At 40.5% G+C, this 26,888-nt stretch overlaps 1 protein-coding gene across 4 annotated transcripts in view; it reads right to left on the bottom strand.

Moving 5' to 3' along the window:
• DDHD2 (DDHD domain containing 2) overlaps nucleotides 1-26,888 on the bottom strand; it is a 1,375,691-nt gene that overhangs the window by 661,824 nt on the left and 686,979 nt on the right. For 3 of the 4 annotated variants that reach the window (XM_044084314.1, XM_044084316.1, XM_044084315.1), the window contains exon 11: nucleotides 7,084-7,206. The exons of the other annotated variant lie outside the window; for it this stretch is intronic. In XM_044084314.1, the coding sequence (XP_043940249.1) occupies nucleotides 7,084-7,206 (123 nt within the window). The remainder of the gene's footprint in view (nucleotides 1-7,083; nucleotides 7,207-26,888) is intronic. 4 annotated transcript variants of the gene reach the window in all.

The following is a 26,888-nucleotide window of genomic DNA, read 5'->3' as shown; positions in this document are numbered from 1 at the left end:
AATGTATAAAGTATTGACATTATTTTTATAGTAAATGATAGCATTTTATAATTGAAAGGCTATTATCTAAAGTACATTGACACCATTTTGATTTTAGATTATAGGATTTCTTAACAGATTTTGAGTTTTATGTTTTTAAAACTTCTTAATTAGTTAATTGGAATAAAATATTTATTGGGTGATGTAAGGGAGGGGGAAGAATATATTAAGAAGATTGCTCACTTTAATGGTATATCTGAAGAAGTATTTGATGTGATGGGATGAAAACGCAGTGTTCAATATAAGCGTCAAGTTTTGTATTAAAGAGAGTAACCTTCAGACTGTATGGTGTGGCAGTTTTTTTCCTTCAGGAACTGGGTGTCAGTGTGCTTTTGTCGTTTTGGATTTGAGTTTTGGTTTGCATACTTTCCTGGTTTATCTTAGTTTTGTTGTGGTTGTATGGAGACATCCGTTTCTGAATTCAGCACTCCCAATTTAGGAACTAGCACTATGGAAGGTATTAGCGATCGGCTCACATGAGTGGAAGGGCAGCTCTCACAGCTGATAGCACTTCTAAGTCAACAAGACGGTAACAAAGGGAGATTCTACGACAGTGGTTAACTTAAGAGGTTAGTGAAAGCCTCTCGTTACCAGGTAACCAGGAGGCGTGGTTACTTGGTGAACTCAATGGAAAGACATCCAATACGACGTCGCAAGAAAAGGAACTGATGGAGATGGGCAATCCTGCCTCTGCTTGCGAGGAAGGGAGAGAATGCCATTGTGGTAATTTGGACTATACCAATAGGAAATCCAAGGCTGTTAAATCAAGACAGGCAGAAGCAAGGACTGATTTAAACGATGGTGTTAGGGTAGAACAGCATGGGACTAACCACTCAAACGCAAATAAATCTAGAGGTCGTGGTTCTGTGGACTTGGACTGGGGTAGAGATAAAGATGTTATTTCTTGGCTCATAAATAATAGAGCCTTTTCGAATTTTAATTCACAGAATGAGACTACCGACATTTTTGATGCTAACAGTTACAATACAAATGTGAATACGTTGTATGATAAGATGGTGGAATATAAAACTTTGTGCATAGATAATAACTATTTACAAGAATGTGTCAAGAGAGGGATAATGCCAAAGTGGTTACGTATTTACAAATACCCCAACAATGTAGTAGAGGGTAGTGAATTTCATTCAGAATTGTTGGAAATCTTTAACAATTGTGGGTTGGATATAATTAGGACCATTATTAGGGAAAATGGAAGGGTAATGGAGAAATATGGAGAGAATCAACCTACTTATTGTTAATGACTTGTTATTTACTACTGAAGATGAAAAGATGAAATATATTACCATGAAAGTCAAAAGAGAGGACAAATGTAGGTTTTTGTACAACAGAAAAGGTAAGAAACTGAAACATGACATAAATAAATACAAAGACAAGGTTAGTTACCCCAAACCTAGAACGAAGGGATTTTATAAACAACAGGGAGGGTCACAGAATTTGGAAGGTGGGCCCCTAGGGTATGAAAGTAACTTTAGAGGAAGAAAAGATAATGGAGCAAGCTTTAACCACCAAAACGATATTAGGGAGAGAAGTTACAACCTAGATGACCCCCAAGAATTCCCGGAACCCAGGAGGTCTGAGAGAATTAGAGAACAGGGACCGATTAACTACTATCAAAGACAAGGGGATGGGTACCCAAACACGAGGCGCTTTTGAGCCAAGATATAAATGTTTTTCTAGAGCTACTATTGAAGAAGAAAAGGAAAATTTGTCATAGAAGGGAGCAGGTATTCATATCACAATTTTAGTATTTATAACTATAGTGGGTTGGAGGTCACCAGCACACATTTCGATTTTTTTTGCAAGGGCCTTAAATTTGTCTTTAGCTCCACAGAGGATATTTCTAGAACCCTGATCGACTTGAAGTTATTTGTATGTAAAAAGAATTTAGAGTTGATATTAGAACAGCATAAGGAAGGGAACAATCAGATTAGCTTTCAGAACAAAAACAAAACAAAAATAAAAGTACATACAATCCACCCCTTCACCCACAATTAAATAATTTTGAAACACAGGTGAAGAAAGAACTTGGGGATAGTCATACGAGGAGAAGGACACAATTTAACCTTACTAAAGAGGAATATTTGTTACTTACTTCATTAAGAGACAATCCGTATATTCGGGTAATGAAGCCCGACAAGGTTGGGGGGTTGGTTATAATGGACAGCATCTTATATTCAGCAAAAAAGCTGGAAATGCTAAATAATACCAACATGTATTCAAGAGTTTCTAGAAATAAGATTAATGTGGCATATAGAAAAATAGACTTTATATTGAACGAACTAAAGGAAGAAGGCGACATTAATCTCGATACATGCAACTTTTTATCCATAGACAAGCCCAAAGTACCATCCATATTTGTGATCCCGAAAGTTGATAAAACTTTGGAAGACCCACCATTTAGACCAATCGTGGCTGCTACGGGATCCAAAACATATCCAATAGCAAAGTTTTTAGACAACAAACTAAAAAATGTTTGGACAGGGAGAGTGGGAATTCTTAAAGACTTTTGGGACTTTTTAAGGAGTATCAACAATAATTTGTATTGTAATGAGCTAATATTTGTTACTCTAGATATCCAAGACCTGTTTAATGTGATACCTCACAGGGTTGGATTAGAATGGTTTGAAGAAGCATTAAGGTACAAAGGGGACCTAGACAATGACCTAAAAGGCCTAATAATAGAGTTAATGGAGCTAGTGTTAACAATTTCCTTTTCTTTGAGGGGGAGTTTTTTAAACAGACTAGTGGAGTGGCCATGGGAGCAGTTTGTGCTCCCATGTACTCAAATTTAGTACTTTCTAATTGGGAGGAGAAATATATTTTACATTCACATTTTTCTAAATATTGGAACTATTACCGCAGGTACCTGGATGATATTTTTTTTTTTGGTCCAGACCAGAAGAAGAATTGAACAAGTTATTTGGGTACTTTAATAGCACCACCGAATTTTTAAAGTTTACCTACACTATTTCTAAGGAGAGACTAGAATATCTTGATGTGGCCCTGGAGAAAACAACTGAAGTTAAGCAATTTAAATCTAATGTCTTCAGAAAGAACACCTTCTCCAATTCCTACCTCTTTTATTCGAGTGTACATACATTTTGGCATAAGAGGGTTATAGTGAGAGGGCAATTTATTAGAAGTTGCAGGATGACCTCCGAAGATAAGGATTGTGAAACTGAAAGCCTAAGATTGAAAGAAATATTTTTAGAAAGAGGATACCCCCTATCACTCATACAGCAGATTTGGGTAGAAATTAGGAAGGAAAGAAGGAAGACATTTGCCCCCATTTTGGGTGATTTACACCCAGGGATGATGGGGGAAGGGAAAGAAACAAATGATTCTACAAACTGGAGTAGTAACTATGTGTTAAATTATAGTGCCAACACTCGATCTATTAGGAACATAGTTTCAAATAATTAGAATAGGTTTAGTAAGTATTCAGACCTTGAAAAAATCTTTTTGGATCCCCCAAAATTCACCTATAGGAAGGGGAGGAACATCAAAGAGTTACTGGAAACAAGAAGGAAGGGACACAATAAGAGAAAAATAGGAACATACAAATGTGGGACGTGCTCCCAGTGTCCATACGTCCTGCAGGGAGAAACACTAGTTTTGGACGAAAGAGGGGTGACACTCAAAACTAATGGGTTTGTAAACTGACACCATTGGGGTGGTATACATTGTTATATGCAATACTTGTGGGGCATTTTACATTGGGAAAACTACCAAAAAGTTTAAAAGAAGGATCTATGAACATCTTAATGACATTAAAAAAATGGAAGAAAATACTGCCCTTTACAGACATTCCACTACTTGTACTTCAGCTAAATATGGGTTTTACGTCATAGAGAAAATAGACATGGACCCACGGGGGGGGCTGGGAGACCACAACAGAATTTTGCAAATTATTTTGGCAATTAAAACTGGAAGCCAATAAAAATCTTGGGCTGAATGATTATATTTCTTTAGTACCAGTTTTAAAGCTCAGAGCAGCCAAACTGTAAGGGCATAGTTACTAGATGGAAACCTAAGGTAAAACTGTTGGTTTTGAACAGGGTACATTTGTCCTCTACTTATGTTTGTGTTGTGTTTGTACCACCTGCTACAATGCATAAATTATTGTCATTATTTTTATAGTAAATGATAGCATTTTATAATTGTTTTAACATTGAAAGGCTATTATCTAAAGTATATTGACACCATTTTTGATTTTAGATTATAGGATTTCTTAAGAGATTTTGAGTTTTATGTTTTTATAACTTTTTAATTAGTTAATTGGAATAAAATGTTTACTGGGTGATGTAAGGGAGGGGGAAGAATATATTAAGATGATTGCTCACTTTAATGGTATATCTGAAGAAGTCTTTGATGTGATAGGATGAAAATGCAGTGTTCAATATAAGCATTAAGTTTTGTATTAAAGATAGTAACCTTCAGACTTTATGGTGTGGCAGTTTTTTTCCTTCAGGAACTGGGTGTCAGTGTGCTTTTGTCGTTTTGGATTTGAGTTTTGGTTTGCACACTTTCCTGGTTTATCTTAGTATATCTGTAGTTGTTCCAGTTACTGCAGGTGTCTGGACAGATGCATGCCAAAGGGGCATTATACTCAATAATTACCCTAATCAGGGTTGAGTAAAGAGGGACAATAACATCCCTAGATCTGGACACAATCCCTTTGTTTTATAAGATGTGCAATATAGGACTTTCTTACAACAGACACACCTTGGTCAAATGTTAGGTCCCTGTCCACATAAGTTTCCAAATCCCAAATAACTGGGTCAACTCTTAGGGCTATACTGTCAGTGTGTGGCAGTTCCCTGAAGTAGAGGACTTCCTAGAATATACAATAATCCATTTTTTGGCATTTGATTTCAGTCCATGATTCTGGAAGTAGTTATTTATTTGGGATAAACCTTCCTACAGGATGGCTAAGTCATTTGAGAATTCAATAACTGGTCCTAGCTTGTAGTCATCTGCAAACTTAGTCAGACATTGCCCTTTGTATTGGGTTTTACTTCAGAAAAGTAAATGTGAAACAGAACTCTGGGAGACTTCACTGGCGACTGGTCTCTTTGTGGAGGTAACTTCCCCTATTTTGATTTCCTGCATTCTGTGAGCAAGTTGACAATCCAGTGGGTAACGCAGGGGTTTATTTCCAGTTTATTTAGCTTTTCTACTATGCCTGAGTGAGGAGGTGTGTTAAATGCTTTGGCCAGGTCAAGGTATGAGGTGTGGACTATTTTTCGTTCATCTATTGCTTTGGAGACCTTTCCAAAAAAGTCCACTAGTTTGAGTAAGAATGACCTGCCCTCGACAAATCCAAACTGAGATGGGTCCAGTGTTTGGAGTTTTCCTATGTCTTGATTAATGAGTTCCATAATAAGTCTTTCTATGGTTTAGCATATAAAGCTGGTCAGACTTATAGGTCTGTAACTGCCTGAGACTGTGGAAGGTCCTCCCTAACACAGGGGAATGACTGTAGCTGTCCTCCATTTCCTTGGTACAAATCCTGTATGGAAGATGAGACTGAAATGAACAGTGTTATTAGGGGTTTGGCTAAATCATGCTTCAGGCTATTTAAGATTCATCTAAATTGTGCTTCATGCTATTTAAGATGCATCCAGGGATATTGTCAGGACTCAACGATGCAGTACTTTTAGCTTTTGATAGCACATTTAGGACTTAGTCTTGTGTGCTAGCTGGAGTTGAGCCAGTTACAGCTATACGTTAAGGGACACACACTGGAAGAGAAGGGTAAAGGCTAAATTTATCAGCCAGTATATGTTCACTACATCTTCAGCCTCAATGTAGGTAACATTGTTCACAATCAGCTCAATGCATTGCTGCATTGTGTTTTTGAGATTGCAAATGTAACTAAAAAAGGCCGTGTGATTGCCTTTGGCTTGAGTAGCTATGTTAGTCTCAGACTTAGCTTTGGTGGAAATTATTAAGCTCCTGAATTGTATATTCGCATGACAAGGGCTCTAACATTCTAGGAATTACTCTTTTTACTTCTGATCAAAATAATTTTCCTTTTATCATAAAGCTTGCTGATATTACAGTTCAACCATGTGGGTTTGTTTCTGGGGTTTGCCCTGCTCTTGTTCCTACGGGTACAGTTGCATCTATCTCTACAACACCAAAAGTTATAATCAGTATAGTATAGTATTGCATACTCATTTAAGAAGTGCTTAGCTTAGATCAGCTCAGGTCCACTGCATAGTATCTTAATCAAACAAAATATCAATAATATAAGGTTTATCATCCATTTCTCTACATTGCTTGAAATAGTTCATTATTCTTCATCTAGCTTAAAGACAAATTTCTCTATCAGTGGTCCTTTGGTATGGAATTCCCCTTCCAGGTTCATTGTATGAGTTACATTTATAGTCTGTTGATTTTTCTAAGCATCTCAATACAAGACTATCAAAAAAGAAAAAAAATGAAGTGCAGTCATTTACATTTTGCCAGAATATACAAGAATGCTACTACAGGTCTTTTTCGGTGTCCCTAACCCTCTTTTTTCTTTTCTGTCAGAATGATGAATGCTTAACCTAATACCCTTTAATTCAGCTTTTGTTGTATCTAGGCCAAGACTTAGTGGTTCACCTCACCTACCTGTATAAACAAGTTAATAAATTAACATAATTAAAACAAAATAATTAAAATTAAATAAAATAAGACCTGTAACTATAGTTCCCAGGGTATGTCAAAAGCAGGATGAATCTATTTCACATTTTAGGTGCATCTGCATATAAAGTAGATCCCATTAAGAGTCAGATGTTTACTGAAATTAAATATTACAACAGTAAACAATATTTCTTGTAACACAACAACCCTTTAAATGTATACTTTATATATGCTGGCAGCAATGGATGGGGATGTTATGTTAAACCAGTTTAAGAGCACCAATCTGCAAGGCAGTAGGTTCAAAGCAAATGATACAAGAGCAGTGATTTATAAAGATGCATTACTTGGAGAAACAGCTTAGGCCCACCAAGAATAAATTCTTAACATACTTACTAGAGCTTCCAAATCTACTTTCTCCTTCTGCAAAACATTACTGTATTCAGAAAGTCCTAATTCTTGCAAAACTTCTGGCAAAGTCTGGATTGCCTCTTCTGTACAGGGATTTCTTGATTTTGCCTTAAAATGCAAATAACATAGTAAGCAAAACAACACTGCAAACATGTTGGATGTTTATCTTGTTTACATAATATCTCTAGTCTACAAAAAATCAATTTGTCATGATTATGTATGCAGCTTTTACGTCAACATTCATTAAATTTCCTGCTTGAGTCAGTATACAAAACATAGGTAAAACATTTCCCTTTATGCCACAGTATCTATGTACTTGGGTATGGGAAAGTGACAGTTTCTATGAAGGCTGAAGCCCAAAATTCATAATAAAGTTAGGTAACAGATGTTTTGCTGACTATGTGCAGCTGTCTTTCACTTCAAAGCGATCCCAAGACAAGAACCTGTAGTAGCCTGGGGATGCACAACAAACTTTTCAAAAAAGTTGCTGTGGCAGGAAGTTGTTCTTGTTTACAGAAATGTTACAGGAACATGAAGATGTGGTAATGTAATAAACTCCCTTTCGGAAATGTTACAGAAATTTAATGTGCACAACTCACTGCACAGAAAACCATTCTGAATTCCACGAATGACAGGAAGTTCTGCTAACATTGTAGTGCATTAGGCAGAGAAGTTAACATCTTGCACTATTATCACAGTCTTAAGTTCAGAAGAGTCTATAGTATATATTCGAAGTTTCAAAACTACGAACCTCGTATGTTCGACAACATCTGAGCGAAGTTTGAAACATCGAAAATATAATAAAAAAATGTAAAAATTTTCCCATTCTGTGCTGTACACAGCAGTTGCTTTTCACCTTCGAACATTTTCAAGTTCGATCATATGGTGTCGACCATATAATATTCAAACTTTAAAAAGTTTGAATAATTAATAGGGACCCGTTCAGAAACAGTCCTAGCCCCTGTTCATATTCCTCTAAAGTAAAAATTTAAAAGATGGAAGATCAATGCCTATGGCTCTCCAACATACATCTTCAACGGTATTTCATAATACCTTGTTCTCATTTACAGTAGTTACTTTAAACTATCCCAAAGAAGGAGAGAGAGAGAGAGATCTACAGTGACCAAAGATTTAAGAGCAGACTGGATGTCAGAGGGCATGGTATCTGGGCAGATAAAAAAAACAAACAGCCAAAAGCCAGCTTTTCTACCATGGGTGTAAGGAGCTGTTGCACTATATCCCCACCTCCAGCAAGGGCTAGGAAGCTTGCTGTGAGAGGGGAAGCACAAACTGATAAAAAAAGAAAAGCACAAGGATGTTTCTTCATAGATGCTTGGACTGTGTATGGGTGGAGAATATTCCAATCCATCATTTAAAATTGGTTTCTTTACCTTAAATCCATAGCTCATGTATTCCAGATTTAATATTTTCTCTATCTTTCTGTTTTTTTTCTGCCAAGACACAAAACCTCAGACAGCAAGGCATTCTGCCTAGAACACTTGGCCACCACTACTCATTGACTATGGGAGCTCACAATCTAGTATTAATGCCTAGATGCCTGTTCTTTCCTTAAAGGACAAGTACATGGTACTTGCCAAGTACCATTTCATCCCTGAATGAAATTTCCTCCCTTGCAAATAATCCAATATTGCCACATATAAAGTATGAAATGGTTGCTTCTCCTTTAGTATGACATTTTATACAACTCCGCCTACTCAGTTGCACACCATGTTGGGTTTGCATGAAATCTGACATTACACACTTTAAAATGTGCTTTACTGATCCTTACATAAAAATGTTTCTTGCATTCTGGACATAGTGACTTGGAAATACCCATAGAGCTTGGTATCTGTAGCCCTACTTTCTATAGTGTTTTTCCACAGTTTAGCACTTACTTTTTGAACCACAGCATCCAGTGACCTAAGAGCAGCGATATATCCCCCCACCCCACCCCTGGCAGCATTCCTCAGATATGTAGGCCATTTCTTCAAAGAAAGCCCTGAAAACCTTTCATTAAAAATACATCCACATTAAATCTACTTCATCGCTCAGTGATGTCGCAGCATGGACTATGTGTGAATACATCCATCAACTTTAGTAGATGCACCAGGCATGGAGATGTGCTCATTAAACTCTATGCATGTATCCCCACACTATTCATCTAACATCGCCATAGGAATAAAGAGCATTTGCATAGATGTACTGTTTAAAAAAGTTTTAAAAGTTTTCAAAAAAGTTTAGCAAAAAATGGCTTGCATACATGAGGAATACTACGGGGAAATACATCACAACACTTAAAGCCATTAGATAATGCCATACATGTATAAAAAACTAGTGTGAGTGTCTGGGAATAAACAAAGGAAGCACTACATCTCTTAGACAAATAAGCCAGCTCTAGTAGTATTAGTGTCAAAGTTAAGTGGGCAGCTAAGGCATGAACGGCAAGGAAAGTACAGTTGTGTACCTACCATAAATGTAGATGTTAGAGTGTATTCACTTTTGCAGTCATTACTTTTGGGTTATCCTCCTGGCAGGCTAGCCGCATTCGGCCAGAATTCCAAAGTCTAGGTCCGGCGTCGGTTGCTGTCGCCTCTTCCCCGACATCAGTGCGCCAGGGATATAAAAGATGCAGCCGACGCCATTTTCTTCAGTTTGTCTTGCCCCAGATGTCAGGTGCCCCAAATAGGTAGGCTGAAAAATATATCAATAAGAAATGCATGCACAAAAATAACATTTCCTTCATCTACAAGCAAATGCACCGAAAAGGTTGTATAGGATAGAGAAGTGCAGATAAGTCCCAGCAAAGAGAAGGGGGATGGTGGGTGGGTAACCTGGACTGCAACAGTGAATACACTCCAACATCTACATTTATGGTAGGTACACAACTGTCATCGTGTTTCACTGTTGCCGTCATTACTCTTGGGTTGAATACCAAAGCTGAGGATGAGTGGCTGGGCTAAATAGGATTAGGAGAGGCTATGAGGCCCTGCAGAACTGCAGCGGCGAAGCCTGCTCTGGACTTAGAGTAGAAAGGCAAGTGGTAGTGCTTTGTAAAGGTGTGCACTGAACTCCAAGTTTCAGCCTCTAAGATTTCTTTGGTTGGTACTCCTCTGAGGAAGGCTGCTGAAGTGGCTGCTGCTCTGGTGGAATGAGGCCTAATGCCCTTGGGCACTGACTTGCCATGCTGAGAATAGCAGAAACGGATGCAGTGGCCTATCCATTTAGAAATAGTCTGTTTTGAGATAGCCTTTCCTTGTGATCCTGCAGCATATGACACTAAAAGTTGCTCAGTCTTTCTGAAAGCTTTAGTTCTGTCCAAGCAGAAGTGCAACTGCCTGTGTATGTCCAAATAATGCAGAATTTTCTCACCCTTGTTCTGTGGATTTGGGTAAAAGGTAAGCAAGTGAATGGTTTGACTGAGGGCCACACTGGACACCACCTTAGGCATAAATGTAGGGTTTGTCCTCAGAGAAACCCTGTCTGGATGAAAGGTTCCACAGCCATGAGTGCTTGTAACTCCGAGACTCTCCTTGCAGAGGTTATTGGCTAGGAGCAGAGCTGTTTTCCAGGATAAGAATTTAATATCCGCTGTTAATGCTGGCTCGAAATGAGGCAGTGTGAGTTTTTCCAAAACATAAATGAGGTCCCAGGCCGGAATTGGTGCTCTCCATGGATGTCTAATGTTTTTGGCCCCTCTGAGGGGTACTGCCTTATTAAAGGATGAAAAAAGATAGGTGGTTCCGTATTGTAATGTGCAGAAATGGCAGAGGCATGAATCTTAATTGATGAGAAAGAAAGGCCTTTGTTCAGCATCTCAGTTAGATATTGTAAAATCTGAGGAATATTTGGTACAGACGTGTCAATGCCTTGTTCCTGGTTCCAAGCACCGAATCTCTTCCATTTTTCTGCATAAGATTTTTTGGTACTGGGCCTCCCGGCCTCCAAGATAACATCCATAACAGCTTTTGAAAGAGGAGTTTTCTGAATGGCTACATTATCCGCCATGCTGCCAGATTTAAGGTCCTGAGTTGTCTGTGCAGGATCTGATTGTTTTGTTAGGTCAGCAAGTGAGAAGCTTGAAGCAATATCCATGCTAGAACTTGAGACAAGCTCTTTAGAATTGGGTACCAGTGCTGGCGTGGCCAGTCTGGTGCAATCAGAATCATTCTTGGCTTCTCTTGTCTGACCTTTAGGAGTACTCTGGGAAGGACAGGTAGTGGGGGAAAAGCATATACTGTTAGATTTTTCCAGCTGAATGATAGGGTGTCCACTTTCCATGCTTGCTTGTGGAAATCCTTGTGCAAAATCTCTGCAATTGACAGTTGTGAGGGGAAGCAAATAGATCCATGTCTGGGCATCCCCATTTCCTTATTATCATCCTGAAGACTTGTGGATCCAGTTTCCATTCGTGGGGATCCATGAGGTTTCTGCTTAGTTCGTCTGCCAGAGTATTTGTTTTTCCTGGCAGGAATTGTGCTTGCAGGTGAACTTGAAAAGCCAAAGCTGTGTCCCATATGGTCATTGCTTGTCTGCAGAGAGGGTAGGAATGAGTACCTCCCTGCTTGTTTATGTACCAACATGACCGTAGTGTTGTCTGCCTTTATCAGTAATTGTCCTGGATGAAGCAGGTCCTTGAAAGCCATCAGGGCATTTTGAACAGCTAGCATCTCTTTTTGATTGATGTGAAGATGCATCTGGTTTGCAGGCTATGTGCCCTGAATACATTTTCTTGCCATATTGGCCCCCCCAGGCATAATCTGATGCATCCGTTGTCAGTGTCTGTCTGGCTGTGGGTAAACTGAATGGCAGACCCTTGTTGTGGTGACAGGCTTCTGCCCACCATCGAAACTCCTGTTGTAGGCAGGGAATGAGTGCAATTACTGTCTCCAGGCTGTGGCAATGCTGAGTCCAAACACTTTTCAGATACCATTGTAGTTTCCTCATATGCAGTCTGGCATATGGAATTAGTAGAATGCAGGATGCTATGAAACCTAAGACCTGCAGGATTTTCCTTGCAGATAAGTGGGTTTTTGTTGCCAATTTCTTGAAGTAAGTAGTCAGTTGTTTTTGCTTGTCTGGTGTGAGATAAGCCATCTGGGCAGTTGTATTTAAGCTTGTACCCAGGAATATTATCTCTTGAGAGGGCACTAGTTTTGATTTCTTTTCATATACTGTGTACCCTAGGCCAATTAGTAATCTTTTTACAAATGCCAGATGCTTTAGAAGAGTGTCTTTGTTCTCTGCTTGAATTAGGCAGTTGTCCAAGTAGGGATATATCTGAATTCCTTTTTGTCTGCAAAACGCAATTACTGGTACCAGGCATTTTGTAAAGACCCTGGGCGCAGTAGATAAGCCAAAGGGCAGTGCAGAGAATTGGTAAAGCATTGAGCCAGCTATGAATCTGAGGTATCTTCTGCAAGATTGTCTGATTGGGACATGCAGGTATGCCTCTTTTAGGTCCAAAGTTACGAGCCAAGCCCTCTTGCCCAGCATGGGCAGTAGCTGCTGAAGAGTCAACATCTTGAATTTTGGAACTTCCAGAAATGTATTTAGTATAGACAGGTCCAGAATTTGTCTCCAGGTTTTGTCTTTCCTGGGTACTAGGAAAAGTCTGGAGTAAAATCCTTGCCCCTGTTCTTGTTGTGGTACTTGCTGAATGGCCCTCATGTCCATGAGGGCTGTAATTTGTTTTTGTGCCTCTGCCCATTGATTGTGTGGCAGGTCTGGCATGCCCTTTGACCTTGGTAGAGTGGGAAAAGGGAACCTGTAGCCTTGGGACACTATGTTCAGAACCCATTTGTCTTGGGTAACCATTTGCCAATTTAATGAAAAAAGTGCTAGTTTTCCCCCTAAGGGGGCTGTCAAAAGAAAACTGCTTGGAACTGGTAGAGGAAAGTCATTGGGACTGTTTCCTGTAAGGCTGTGATTTGTCTTCTCTGCTTTTGGAGGTCGGAGCACCCCATTGTTTAGGCCTGTATGAGCCTTGGGGCTGAGATCTGCCTCTGGGATGCCTGTATCTGCCTCTTTTTGGTCTGTCTGAGACTGGAAAGGACCAATTTTTAGGAGGCCAGTTCCTGCTAAACCTGGGTGGTTGTACCTGTAAAAAATCATTGACTGTCTGCATGGATTTTGCTTTATCCTCCATTTTTTTCAACACCTCTTCTGCTTTAGTACCAAACAAAGTATCATGCTGTAATGATGCATCTAATAATTTTACTTTAACATGATCAGGCAGATTTTGTTCCTTTAACCAAGCATGCCTTCTAATAACAGAACCTGTAACAGTGGCCCTGCAAGAGGCCTCCAGTGAATCATAACCTCATTGCAAAGTATGCTTTCCCACTTGTTCAGTTGCATGCAATAAATCCTGCAATTCCTTGTTCTCTGAACATTCAGTATTTGCCAACATTTTCTGTTTAAGTAGTGACATTAAATATTGCTGATATTTAAGCATATGAAATTGACAATTTAAAGCCCTTACAGCCAGGGTGGCAGAAGTGTAAACTTTTTTCCCCTATCTGTCTAGAGCCCTAGAATCCCTATCAGGGGACAGGGTTTTTTGCAGTGGAAGCTTTAACCCCCTTGGGACACTGAGATATAGTTTCTGGGTCAGCAGCGGGGTTTTTATATAGGAATTTATGAGAATTCGGGACCCTGTAGTATTTGTCTGGCTTGGCAGGTGCAGGGGGTAAAGAGTCAGGGGACAGTCCGGACTTCGAAAATACATCATCTACAATGTCTAGAACAGGTGGAATAGCAACGGGTCTGTGCTGAGGAAGAAGCAGGAAGTCTCTGAGCCTTATATTAGACTCAGAATAATCTTGGCTCTCCCAGTGGAAATGCTCCCTCATAGTATGCAGTGTTTCCCCAAAAGAATAGTCCTCAGGAGGAGAGGCTGAAGGAATGGATTCTTCAGCATCAGAATCCTCATAGGGAAGCATGGAGTAATCCTGTTCAGAAGAGGAATCAGAGGAAATAGATACCTGATCAGAAGAATCACACTCTGTCTCTTGCCTACGCCTCTTATCAGGAGGGGGATGGGAGCCCCTGATCAAAGTAATTAGGTCTTCGGCCATTTTGAGCATCTGTTTTTTAGGCATGGAAGTCTGAATAGGAGAATGCTGTACTTGTTTCTTTGTCTTTAGAGCTGCTTTAGTCTTTGTCTTTGAAGCTGAGGATGGCTTAACATACAGTTGTGTGTAGGTCTAAGACACCCTCAGAAGCCGATGTCTGCTCAGCGGCTCCAGACCCATCTGAGGGATTGATTTCTGAGTGTCCAATACCTTGAGTTTCCAGAGGCCCAGTCGGCTCTGTGGCTTTGAGGTAGCGGGCGCCAGGGGCTATGAAAGCACCTCACTGAGAACCAGCGAACCGGCGACTGGCCTAGAAGAGGCTTCGTCGTCGATTTTGGACCTCGGATGCCTATCCTTGTCCTTGTGTTTTTTGTAAACTCTGGTTGTCGGCTGTTCCGCCGGCATTATATAATTAAATCTTCGGCCAAAGTAATGAAATGCAAAATCGAACCGATGCTTGATAATGAGTTGGTTGAATCTAGCACAAAGCCAACAGCTAGCAATGTTGTGATCAGGGCCTAGGCAAGGAATACAGTAAGAGTGAAAATCCTTATGAGGTATTTGCTTCCCACAAGAGATACAATTGTTAACTTTTTCTGACATCGGTCTGGAGCAAGAAAAAAGTTTCCCCAATGTGGTACTTTGCTTTAATGAAGACTTCGGTTCTGAAATTCAGATTTGAAAATCTCAGGAGTCGGCCGACCGGCACTTGCGAACTGCTTTTGCTTCGGGCACCGCATGGTAAGAAAGACTGAAGAAAATGGTGTCGGCTGCATATTTTATACCCCTGCCGCACTGACGTCAGGGAAGAGGCGACAGCAACCGACACCGGACCTAGACTTTGGAATTCTGGCAGACTGCGGGTAGCCTGCCAGCAGGATAACCCAAGAGTTATGACTGCAACAGTGAAACACGATGAACATCTTGACATGTCTGGAAATGAAACTGGAGAAGGTGGATAGGTCTTACAGCTAAAACCTATTTGGAGATGGCAAACAATGCAAATAAAATAAGTCAATGCAAAAGAAAAAAGTGCAGAGATTCTGAAAGTAAGCAATTCAGAGTTCTCTCATTCTTAATGAATAGTCTGAAAGTAAAAGAATTCCAATATAATGTCACACTGAGTCACAAGCAGAAACCTCAGCTAAAAAAATAAAATAATACACTAACAGCAATCACCAGGCCACTTGAGGCAAAAAGAAAATATAAAATACCACCGTTTCTGACTTCTGAAAAACGGTCCTTTAAGACAGCTTGTAAGAGAAAAACTCAATCCTTTTGAAGCTTCATACACACAGATGTCTCAAACTATGAAAATCTACACAAAAAGCAACAATTTAATGCCCAGGCTTCTAGAACGGTGACTGTGTCTCAGTCTACAAAATAAGCAACGCATTTTGGAACACATTTATATAATCAAAGAGCATGTCCAGGAAGAGGAAAAGATAGCGCATTAAAATAGAGGGGGTGTGGGGCACAGGAAACTTGCCCCCTACAAAACTGCACTATTTTCCACATTTTTTCAATGACTTTTTGACGTTTCCTTAAGATTAGATATAGTGTTTTACTAATATTGAAAAGTCAAATTAGTGAAATTTGATTAATCAATATAGACCCATTTTTTGGTACTAATGAACTCCCGATAAAAATTTGCTAATAAGTATCCTTGAAGCAGTCAGACTTGACATAGACTTTTTTCTTACAGTGATTATTTTGTTAGGAGGACAATTACAATCCTTCAGATTTTCACATCAAAAGCCATGCACTGGAATGATTATTTCTGAATGATACCATTTTTATATTTTGTCTGCAGGTATGATGTTTTACATTCTACAGTCTTTTTATTGGTGGAAAGCACTATATTCTACTTGTTTAACCCCAGCTTTCATGTAGAGCGTGGTACACAAAGCACTGATTTCACAGACTGCTGCTGCTACTAACTACCTAAAGTACATACTAGTAGGTATTCCCAGTGACATAGCATATGCTTCTGCTTTGTGGTCTGACCAACTCTTGACAGGTAGCAAAGCAGAAGTCGTAGTGCTGCATAAGTACTGCAAACAGCTCCATCACTGACTTGCACACCATTACACGAGCATTACATGTGTGACACCCCAGCACTGGCCCAGTAATCAGGGAGCCTCAATCCTCATCACTGTCAGCAGTGGGTGACATACACACTGGAAGGATGACAAGTACACACACAGTAAAGTGCAATTTCCCTTAAGAGCACACACAGACTACAGTCAGTCTATGGATGGTTTATCCCTCTTTCTCCAGATCCCCAATAAGTGAAAAACTTCTCTAAAGCAAATTTCACACGCCTCAAAACTTAGGAGAAATCCTTCAAAGCCCCCAGGCCTGTGGAAAATACGGCCCAGACCGCAGAATCCTTTATAAACGCATTCTATGAACACCGTCAGGAATGCATGGATCATGCAATCCCAAATAAAACCAAGACCCAATCCTCCAAAGGCAGACGTCCTGTCTGGTGGACCCTAGCCATAAACAAACTATACAATAGAAGGAGGAAGCTACTACATGATAGAGCAAAATCCCAAAAAGGGAAGGCATCTCTGATCAGTATAAGCAAAAAACTACGGGCACTCATAAAATCGTCTAAGGCCAGCTTCGAGAGAAAAATTGCACAGGACACTAAGGATAATCACAAGGCTTTCTTTAGTTATGTTAGGAACCTGGGTGGGAATTCCCAGATATGCTCAGAATTAGTCCAAAATGACAAAAAATACACTGAGCCCACAGACATTGCCAACATCCTAGCTGACAGGTTCAGTGCAACCCCCCCCCCCCCACACACACACACCAAAAGGGCAAATATCTATCCCAACAGAGTGCTGCCCCCCTGACATCTCAGATGCTCAGGTAAGAGCCGCCCTCTCCAAAGCAAAAAACACAGCATCAATGGGACCAGATGGTGTCCTGGGCTGCGTCCTACATTAACTCCAAAAAGAGCTAAACCCAAACATAAAACTACTGTTCAATCTTAGCCTTACTACAGGATATGTACCCAAAGAGTGGAGTACAGCAACAGTGGTCCCTCTCCACAAAGGTGATGCCTCAATGGATCCTGGAAACTATCGCCCCATAAGCCTGACTAGCTTGGTCTGCAAAGCTATGGAAAGGATCATCATGGACCTCATAAATAAAGATATTGGGGACCTACAGACACTGGATCCTACCCAGTTTGGCTTTAAGGGCAGATCCTGCCTCTTAAACCTGGTCGATTTCTTTGAAACAGTCACCAAGACCATTGACGAGGGGAAGGTGATCCACACAGCCTACCTGGACCTCGCAAAAGCCTTCGATACAATACCCCACTCCGGCATTATAGATACGCTCACCAGCTTAAATATAAACCCCTATGTCACTAGATGGGTTGCAAACTGGCTCAAGGACAGAACCCACATGGTTAGAATTGCTGGAGCCATGTCAGACTCCAAACCAGTTACAAGTGGTGTCCCACAAGGCTCAGTCCTGGGACCTCTCTTGTTCGGGTATATATTTCTCGGTACAGGCCAACACGGAAGGACTGTGGCTGACCAAGTTCGCAGATGACTGCAAACTGGGCGCCATAATCAACTCTCCAGCCGACACAAGCATCCTCCAAAAGGGCCTCATAGAAACAGACAACTGGTGCCAGAGCCATGGCCTAAAGCTAACGCCAAAAGTGTATAGTCATCCCCTTTGGCAAAAACAAGTGCCCACAAATTACCACATAGGTGGTAATCCATTAAGTACAGAAGAAGTCATTAGGGACCTGGGGACCCAAGTTGATAGCAATCTCTCATTTGACAACCACATGGCCAAAGTGGTTAGAAAAACATTTTATATAGCCCACCTAATCATGAAGGGATTCACATCTAGATCAGGGGAGGTCATCGTGTCTCTTTACTCATCCCTCATCAGGCCCATAATTGAGTACAATGCCCTTTTTGGGATGTACCTTACCAGACACCTGCAGCAACTGGAAAGACCCCAAAAGTACCTCACCAAGAGGATCAAAGGGCTCAAACAGATGCCATATGCTGCCCGGTTAAAGAAACTCCAGCTCTACTCAGTGGCATACCGCCTGCTCAGAGGCGATCTGTGCCTGACGTATAAAGCCATGTCCAACCCGGAATTAATAGACATGCTACACCTCAGAAAATCCAAATCCCATCGAGCTACGCACTCGAGAGACTTGAACCTCAGCACTGAAAAAAATAGGACATGCTGGAGGGACAGATTCATAACCCAGAGGCTCCCTTCACTCTGGAATAAAATCCCAGTCCAGGTTAGGCAGAGTCCCACATTGACTCTCTTCAAGAGGAATCTTGATGAGTGGATGGGAGATCATAGGTTTACCCCGGCTATCACTTTTGTGTCACTGTTAGACAGAGGCACAGTATACTAACCTCAAAAAAAGGCATAGCAAAATTAATTTAAAATGGGTGGCGAAAGCCAAACACACTCTGGCTAGGCTTATAAATGCCCTACGGCAGATAGCCTAGTATGAACCTAAGACTCCCCACTGGCACAGCTATAGGGTTGAGATCTCAGCTGAGTGGCCAAACTAAGACCTCCAGCACCTTCTCTGTCCAATCAGTGCTTCGTGTCTCTGTCAAAGTTGCTGACACACACACACTTTGAGGTTTAATTTACACAGACACACACACACACACAGACACACACACACACACACACACACACACACCTGGGAAAGACTGGCACAGGTTTACTAGCTATGTCCCCTTCTGCCCAGACGATAAGGTAGGTTCCACCTCCATCAGCTACTTTCCCAGACTATAAGGTAGTTTTCACCTCCATCAGCTACTTTAAGGCCCTTAGCAAAGGGTGGCCAATCCTACTGTGTAATGTTACAAATAATCCAAATGGTAGTTTGACCAACAGCAAAGCTATTAGGAATGGCCTGCACAGTGTCACCAAATAGATATGCAAGTACGCTAAGAGCTTACATATCTCTAGACATTCTAGACAGACCAGCCACAATTGAAATGTTTAAATACATTTAATAGTAAATAATAAAAGAACAAGAAAATACTCAGTAAACAATCACAGGTACTTCAGAGTTCAAAAATCACAGGAAATATTTAAAACAACTTTGCAGGGCAGTCTTAAATAAACAAAACATCTATATTCCTAACTATATCTAAAATAAATCACTGTACCCTAGAAACTTACTACTATAGCAAGGCAAGTGTGGTGAATGGATCTTCTAGCTGATATTGTTATCAAGTCAATGACAGATACAAAATGCACCATCTCTCTCTCTCTCTGAGAGTTCTTTAAATTAACATCAAATATTACTGCTGGGATACGTGCAGCATGACATCACTTTTTGTTACCTGACTTCAGTTCCCAGGCTCCCCATTGCTAGAAACTGCTAGCATTTAACATCTCCCTGTGAAAATACATAGCCTTCAAATGTTTGCAACTGCTGGAAGATATAAAACAATAAAACACTTACAAAACAATGCAGCAGGCTCCCAAGTTTTAGACATCCTGTTTCCTTGCTGCAGTGAAACCATCTCTTTTATTACGTGGTTATAAATCAATTTAATTTCAACTATTTTCCTGACGTTTTGCAAGCTAACCTTTTATGTTCCAGTTTCCACTGTTAAAAATATATACATTTACACAGTTACAATACTGTATATACATTTCTGTTCTCTTCCGGTAGGGTACACTGTGGATATATCTTTAAGCTCAGTACTTCACACACACTTCTGTACCAGCAGTTTGATACACACATAAGATACAGTTGTGATACACTGGTAACACAAGCATATGAATCATGTTGATATTCACAAATGACATACAATTATTTACAAAATTCCAGCGAGCTGGGCTAGCAATACTTCCTTTTGTGCCAACATGCATCTCCTTATTCCCACCTCCCAGGGCAATGTATGCATAACTGTCACACCAAAGTTGCCCAATCTGCAATTATTAGCATGCCTGTTGTGTACGGACACTATCATTACCTGATGTTTAACAGTAATGCACAGCTCATTATTTGGGGTTACCTCTACCACCCAAAGCTTGTCATGAATATACCTGTACTCTTAGTCTAGGATCACCTCCTCCTACATTACTGCCTAAGGCTCAGTTGTCAAGGTCTTCTCTTAAAGTAAAGTGTACTTTGCATTGTCAGGGTCACCACCTCTGTCCCAATTCCTTCATATTCCACTTCACTACTGTAATACATCTGAGCTATGCTGATTTATCTATACTTCATGCCTTAAAGTAAAATACCAAAATGACTTAAGAGTACACTAGTTACACACCATATCTGCACATACCTAGAACATGCAAATGGCCATGCAATTAGTGGTTTCTTTCACCAAATAAATAAATCTTCTAGCAAACACTACATAAAGATAGCTTATGCTTCATACTTTAAAAAGACCTTGGATATCAATACCTGGTCAAGAGTTTATATACTGAAATACGAAATGTAGTATCTAGTGTTTCTAGAGAGATGACCTCAGGTAAGTATGGATCAAAATGGTGGTGGTGGGGATGATACCATTGGACTTTTCTGAAAAAACTTTGTAAATTCCTGGCAGCACCCCATCTTTGTTATATTGAACTCATTCATTATAGATGATATAGCTTTCTTCATCTTATATAAGCAATCAGAGAAGTCTTCCAGCAATCTGATAACATCCTTTTAAAAGGAAAGACTTTTAGAAGTTTTGCTTATTTTAAAAAAAAATTAAAAAAAAAACCTGAGTGGTACAGGAAGACAGGCACACCAATACACAGCTTGGTGGACCACACCTCACTTCATGTCTTCCCACTCTATGACTTTTCCACTTTTAGTAAAGCTTTCAATGGTAACTGGAACTTCTTCCCCATGAGATTGCAAATCAACTGCTTTAAATACATTTCTGTTTTCTTTAAGATTAAAAACAATAAAATATTTGCTTAGGTATCTGTTTTCAAGGTCATCAGTCTTATCAAAATGCCAAAAGCATGCAAGGTGCTATGCAAACCTGGCTACCTCCTTGGGCTACATCATCTAGTGACAAAATCCAGCAGTTATTTCTTGAGTTAAAACATTTTTAGTGCAGTTTTACAAGGTTTAATGGTACAGGTGTTGCCAATTAGTCAGCGGTGAGAGAAATGGATTTAACATGGAATTAGGACATTAGGCAGATGAAGAGGTTGTGAGTCAGAATGGGACCACCAAAATGCATCTTATTGAACAGACAGCTAAAGGAAGTACTGTGACTGAATGTTGCTGATGTAACTAGTAGTTTGGAGGTCTTTGCTGTTTTTAATTTCTCTAAGTCTTTTGGGTTTCTAATACCATGACAGGAATGGACCCCATTCCTAAGTCAAAGTAAGATTAAAGTTCATGAAATTAACATAGTTTCACTCTTTGATGTTAGCCAAAAGTGCTCTTCACAGCACCCACAATGTGCCTAGTAATGACTCCTTCTGCAATTCGTATGGTGTTATATGAACTGGTAACATATCTAAATATGATTGTAAATTCTTTTTTATAAGACCAGTTGCTTCTACTACTACTGGAACTGTCTGGGTATCTTTCTTCCACATGGCTCTCATTTCTGCCTGCAGATTGGGGTATTTTATGACTTTGTCTCTCTCTGTACACAACACACTGTAGTCACTAGGTGTGGCAATTTCAATGATCGATGCTACTTTTGTCTTCTTTTCTTGGACCACTATAAACAGTTTTCTAGCATCTATCTTTTGGACTCTTGGTATTGGGTGATCCCATGTGATGTAAACTTCATCATTTTCTATGATTCTCTGTGGCTCATGTTTCCTTTCCAGTGTTTTTCAGCCACTTTAATACCATAATGTTTGCACAATCTCCAGTCTAACAATCTCACCACATTATTATGCCTTTCAGTATACAGTCCCCCTGCCATTAGAGTCGCAACCAACAATAAGGTGTGTGACTGTTTCCTGTTCGGTTCCACAAAACCTACATATGTCTGTTTCTCCCACATGTTCAATAGACTTAGCAAACCAGCCTGTACGTAGCCCACTATCTTGGGCTGCCAATATTAACCTTTCATTTCTTGATGTAAATTCACCTCTCCTTAACCATTCCTGCATTTGTTATTGATCAACATGAGGCTTTTCCAGAAGTTTTCTATACTTGCAACTATATTTATGTTTTTTCCACATTTCTTGCTTTCTCACCTGGTCCTTCTTATATTATTTCTTTTGTTTTTTTTTAGCACATTCAGTTGCTGCCTGGTTTTGTCCACTTCTGGTTTGATTTCCATTCCTGCTTGACGTCGATATGCTTCTGCTAAATTAAGCAGAGATGTCATCTTAGATTTATTCTCCTCATGTTTCAAAACTTTCACCACATTTGGATCTTGTGAGGTCAGTAGATATGTGTGGAGTCCCACGATTGCAGATCTATACATGTAATCAATTTCAAGGAGGCCCATCCCTCCTTCAGAATGGGGAATATATAATCTTGGTATTCACTGATTTTTATAAATCATTTGGTGAGCATGAAGCATCCTTCTTGTTTTAATATCCAATCTATCCAACACTATTGGGGCCAGTCAATCACTTTAAAACTATACATTAGGACAGGAACAGCAAATTGATTTATAGCTTGGATCTTGTTCCTAGGTGTCAATGCTGTTTTCAGGATTAATTTAAGTCTTCTAAAGTACTCCTTACTAAGCTTTATTCGCATTTGTTCATGTTTTATTGCTGATCCTTCATCAATTCCCAAGTATTTATACACCCCCTATTGCTCATCACATTCTTGTCCCAAACTGTTTTCCTGGTGCTGCAATTTTCCTTTTTTAAAGGTTGCTTTTGCTGAAGTAGCTCACACAAAAGGTGCATTAACTGACTGACATGGAGGAAAGGACAAGAAAATTGAATTTAAGGTTACATGGAGTTTTAGAAGGCATGGAAAAAAATAACCTAAGAGAATATTTGAAAAAAAAAATGAAACTGCAGAGTGGGCTGTTTCTGGAAAACTGTTTTGTACTATTACAGACTGAAGTTAAGTGACTGCGGTGGTGGTGCTGCGGTGGCGTTGTCGCCTCACAGTAAAACTTTGTCCTGTTCGATTTGCAGCTAGAGCGTCTTCTGTGTGGAGACATGCGTGAATGGGCATACCTTCATTGAAGGTTGTGCGTCAGAGCCGGCAACTTGGCAAGTAAAAATCTACTGTCAATCATTAGCGGACCGGAGTTCTGCTGTGGCGACCCCTAACTGGGAAAAGCCGAAAGACACAACAACAGACTGAAGTTAAGCACAGTCAAACCCCCTTTTTTTTTGGGGAAACACACAAAAAAGGGGGTTTCTAAAAAAGGCCAAAAAAAAATTTTGAAAATTTTTTCTCCCAAAACCCAAAAGGAAGGCCAACCCCAATTTTTAATTGCCCAAAAAAAAAGGGCTTCTGGAAGGCGGTGACTGTGTCTCAGTCTACAAAATAAGCAACGCATTTTGGAACAAATTTAGATAATCAAAGAGCATGTCCAGGAAGAGGAAAAGATAGTACATTAAAATAGAGGGGGTGTGGGGCACAGGAAACTTGCCCCCTACAAAACCGCACTATTTTCCACATTTTTTCAATGACTTTTTGAAGTTTCCTTAAAATTAGATATAGTGTTTTACTAAAATTGAAAAGTCAAATTAGTGAAATTTGACTAATCAATATAGACCCATTTTTTGGTACTAATGAACTCCCGATAAAAATTTGCTAATAAGTATCCTTGAAGCAGTCAGACTTGACATAGACTTTTTTCTTACAGTGATTATTCTGTGAGGAGGACAATTACAATCCTTCAGATTTTCACATCAAAAGCCATGCACTGGAATGATTATTTCTGAATGATACCATATTTATATTTTGTCTGCAAGTATGATAAGTTTTACATTCTACAGTCTTTTTATTGGTGGAAAGCACTATATTCTACTTGTTTAACCCCAGCTTCCATGTAGAGCGTGGTACACAAAGCACTGATTTCACAGACTGCTGCTGCTACTAACTACCTAAAGTACATACTAGTAGGTATTCCCAGTGACATAGCATATGCTTCTGCTTTGTGGTCTGACCAACTCTTGACAGGTAGCAAAGCAGAAGTCGTAGTGCTGCATAAGTACTGCAAACAGCTCCATCACTGACTTGCACACCGTTACACGAGCATTACATGTGTGACACCCCAGCACTGGCCCAGTAATCAGGGAGCCTCAATCCTCATCACTGGCAGCAGTGGGTGACATACACACTGGAAGGATGACAAGTACACACACAGTAAAGTGCAATTTCCCTTAAGAGCACACATAGACTACAGTCAGTCTATGGATGGTTTATCCCTCTTTCTCCATATCCCCAATAAGTGAAAAACTTCTCTAAAGCAAATTTCACACGCCTCAAAACAGAGGCGAAATCCTTCAAAGCCCCACGGCCTGTGGAAAATATGGCCCAGACTGCAGAATCCTTTATAAACGCATTCTATGAACACCTTCAGGAATGCATGGATCATGCAATCCCCAATCCTCCAAAGGCAGACGTCCTGTCTGGTGGACCCCAGCCATAAACAAACTATACAATAGAAGGAGGAAGCTACTACATGATAGAGCAAAATCCCAAAAAGGGAAGGCATCTCTGATCAGTATTAGCAAAAAACTACGGGCACTCATAAAATCGTCTAAGGCCAGCTTCGAGAGAAAAATTGCACAGGACACTAAGGATAATCACAAGGCTTTCTTTAGTTATGTTAGGAACCTGGGTGGGAATTCCCAGATATGCTCAGAATTAGTCCAAAATGACAAAAAATACACTGAGCCCACAGACATTGCCAACATCCTAGCTGACAGGTTCAGTGCAAACTCCCCCCCCCCCACCAAAAGGGCGAATATCTATCCCAACAAAGTGCTGCCCCCCCTGACATCTCAGATGCTCAGGTAAGAGCCGCCCTCTCCAAAGCAAAAAACACAGCATCCAATGGGACCAGCTGGTGTCCCGGGCTGCGTCCTACATGAATTCCAAGAAGAGCTAAACCCAAACATAAAACTACTGTTCAGTCTTAGCCTTACTACAGGATATGTACCCAAAGACTGACGTACAGCAACAGTAGTCCCTCTCCACAAAGGTGGTGCCTCAACGGATCCTAGAAACTATCGCCCCATAAGCCTGACTAGCTTGGTCTGCAAAGCTATGGAAAGGATCATCATGGATCTCATAAATAAAGATATTGGGGACCTACAGACACTGGATCCTACCCAGTTTGGCTTTGTTAAGGGCAGATCCTGCCTCTTAAACCTGGTCGATTTCTTTGAAACAGTCACCAAGGCCATTGACGAGGGGAAGGTGGTCCACACAGCCTACCTGGACCTCGCAAAAGCCTTCGATACAATACCCCACTTGGGCATTATAGATAAGCTCACCAGCTTAAATATAAACCCCTATGTCACTAGATGGGTTGCAAACTGGCTCAAGGACAGAACCCACATGGTTAGAATTGCTGGAGCCATGTCAGACTCCAAACCAGTTACAAGTGGCGCCCCACGGCTCAGTCTTGGGACCTCTTGATCGGTATATATTTCTCGGAGGTACAGGCCAACACGGAAGGACTGTGGCTGACCAAGTTCACAGATGACTGCAAACTGGGCGCCATAATCAACTCTCCAGCCGACACAAGCATCCTCCAAAAGGGCCTCATAGAAACAGACAACTGGTGCCAGAGCCATGGCCTCAAGCTAAACGCCAAAAAGTGTATAGTCATCCCCTTTGGCAAAAACAAAGTGCCCACAAATTACCACATAGGTGGTAATCCATTAAGTACAGAAGAAGTCATTAGGGAACTGGGGAGCCAAGTTGATAGCAATCTCTCATTTGACAACCACGTGGCCAAAGTGGTTAGAAAAACATTTTATATAGCCCACCTAATCATGAAGGGATTCACATCTAGATCAGGGGAGGTCATCGTGCCTCTTTACTCATCCCTCATCAGGTCCATAACTGAGTACAATGCCCCTTTTGGGATGTACCTTACCAGACACCTGCAGCAACTGGAAAGACCCCAAAGGTACCTCACCAAGAGGATCAAAGGGCTCAAACAGATGCCATATGCTGCCCGGTTAAAGAAACTCCAGCTCTACTCAGTGGCATACCGCCTGCTCAGAGGCGATCTGTGCCTGACGTATAAAGCGATGTCCAACCCGGAATTAATGGACATGCTGCACCTCAGAAAATCCAAATCCCATCGAGCTACACGCTCGAGAGACTTGAACCACAGCACTGAAATAAATAGGACATTCTGGAGGGACAGATTCATAACCCAGAGGATCCCTTCACTCTGGAATAAAATCCCAGTCCAGGTTAGGCAGTGTCCCACATTGACTCTCTTCAAGAGGAATCTTGATGAGTGGATGGGAGATCGTAGGTTTACCCCGGCTATCATTTCTGTGTCACTGTTAGACAGAGGCACAGTATACTAACCTCAAAAAAAGGCATAGCAAAATTAATTTAAAATGGGTGGCGAAAGCCAAACACACTCTGGCTAGGCTTATAAATGCCCTAGGGCAGATAGCCTAGTATGAACCTATGAACCTAAGACTCCCCACTGGCACAGCTATAGCGTTGAGATCTCAGCTGAGTGGCCAAACTAAGACCTCCAGCACCTTCTCTGTCCAATCAGTGCTTTAGTGTCTCTGTCAAAGTTGCTGACACACACA

The sequence above is a fragment of the Protopterus annectens genome, chromosome 9.part0 (assembly GCF_019279795.1).
Source record: "Protopterus annectens isolate FY-2018-M chromosome 9.part0, PAN1.0, whole genome shotgun sequence".
Taxonomy (NCBI): domain Eukaryota; kingdom Metazoa; phylum Chordata; order Ceratodontiformes; family Protopteridae; genus Protopterus; species Protopterus annectens.
Note: the sequence above shows the minus strand (reverse complement) of the source record. Positions and strands in the feature narration are given on the sequence as shown.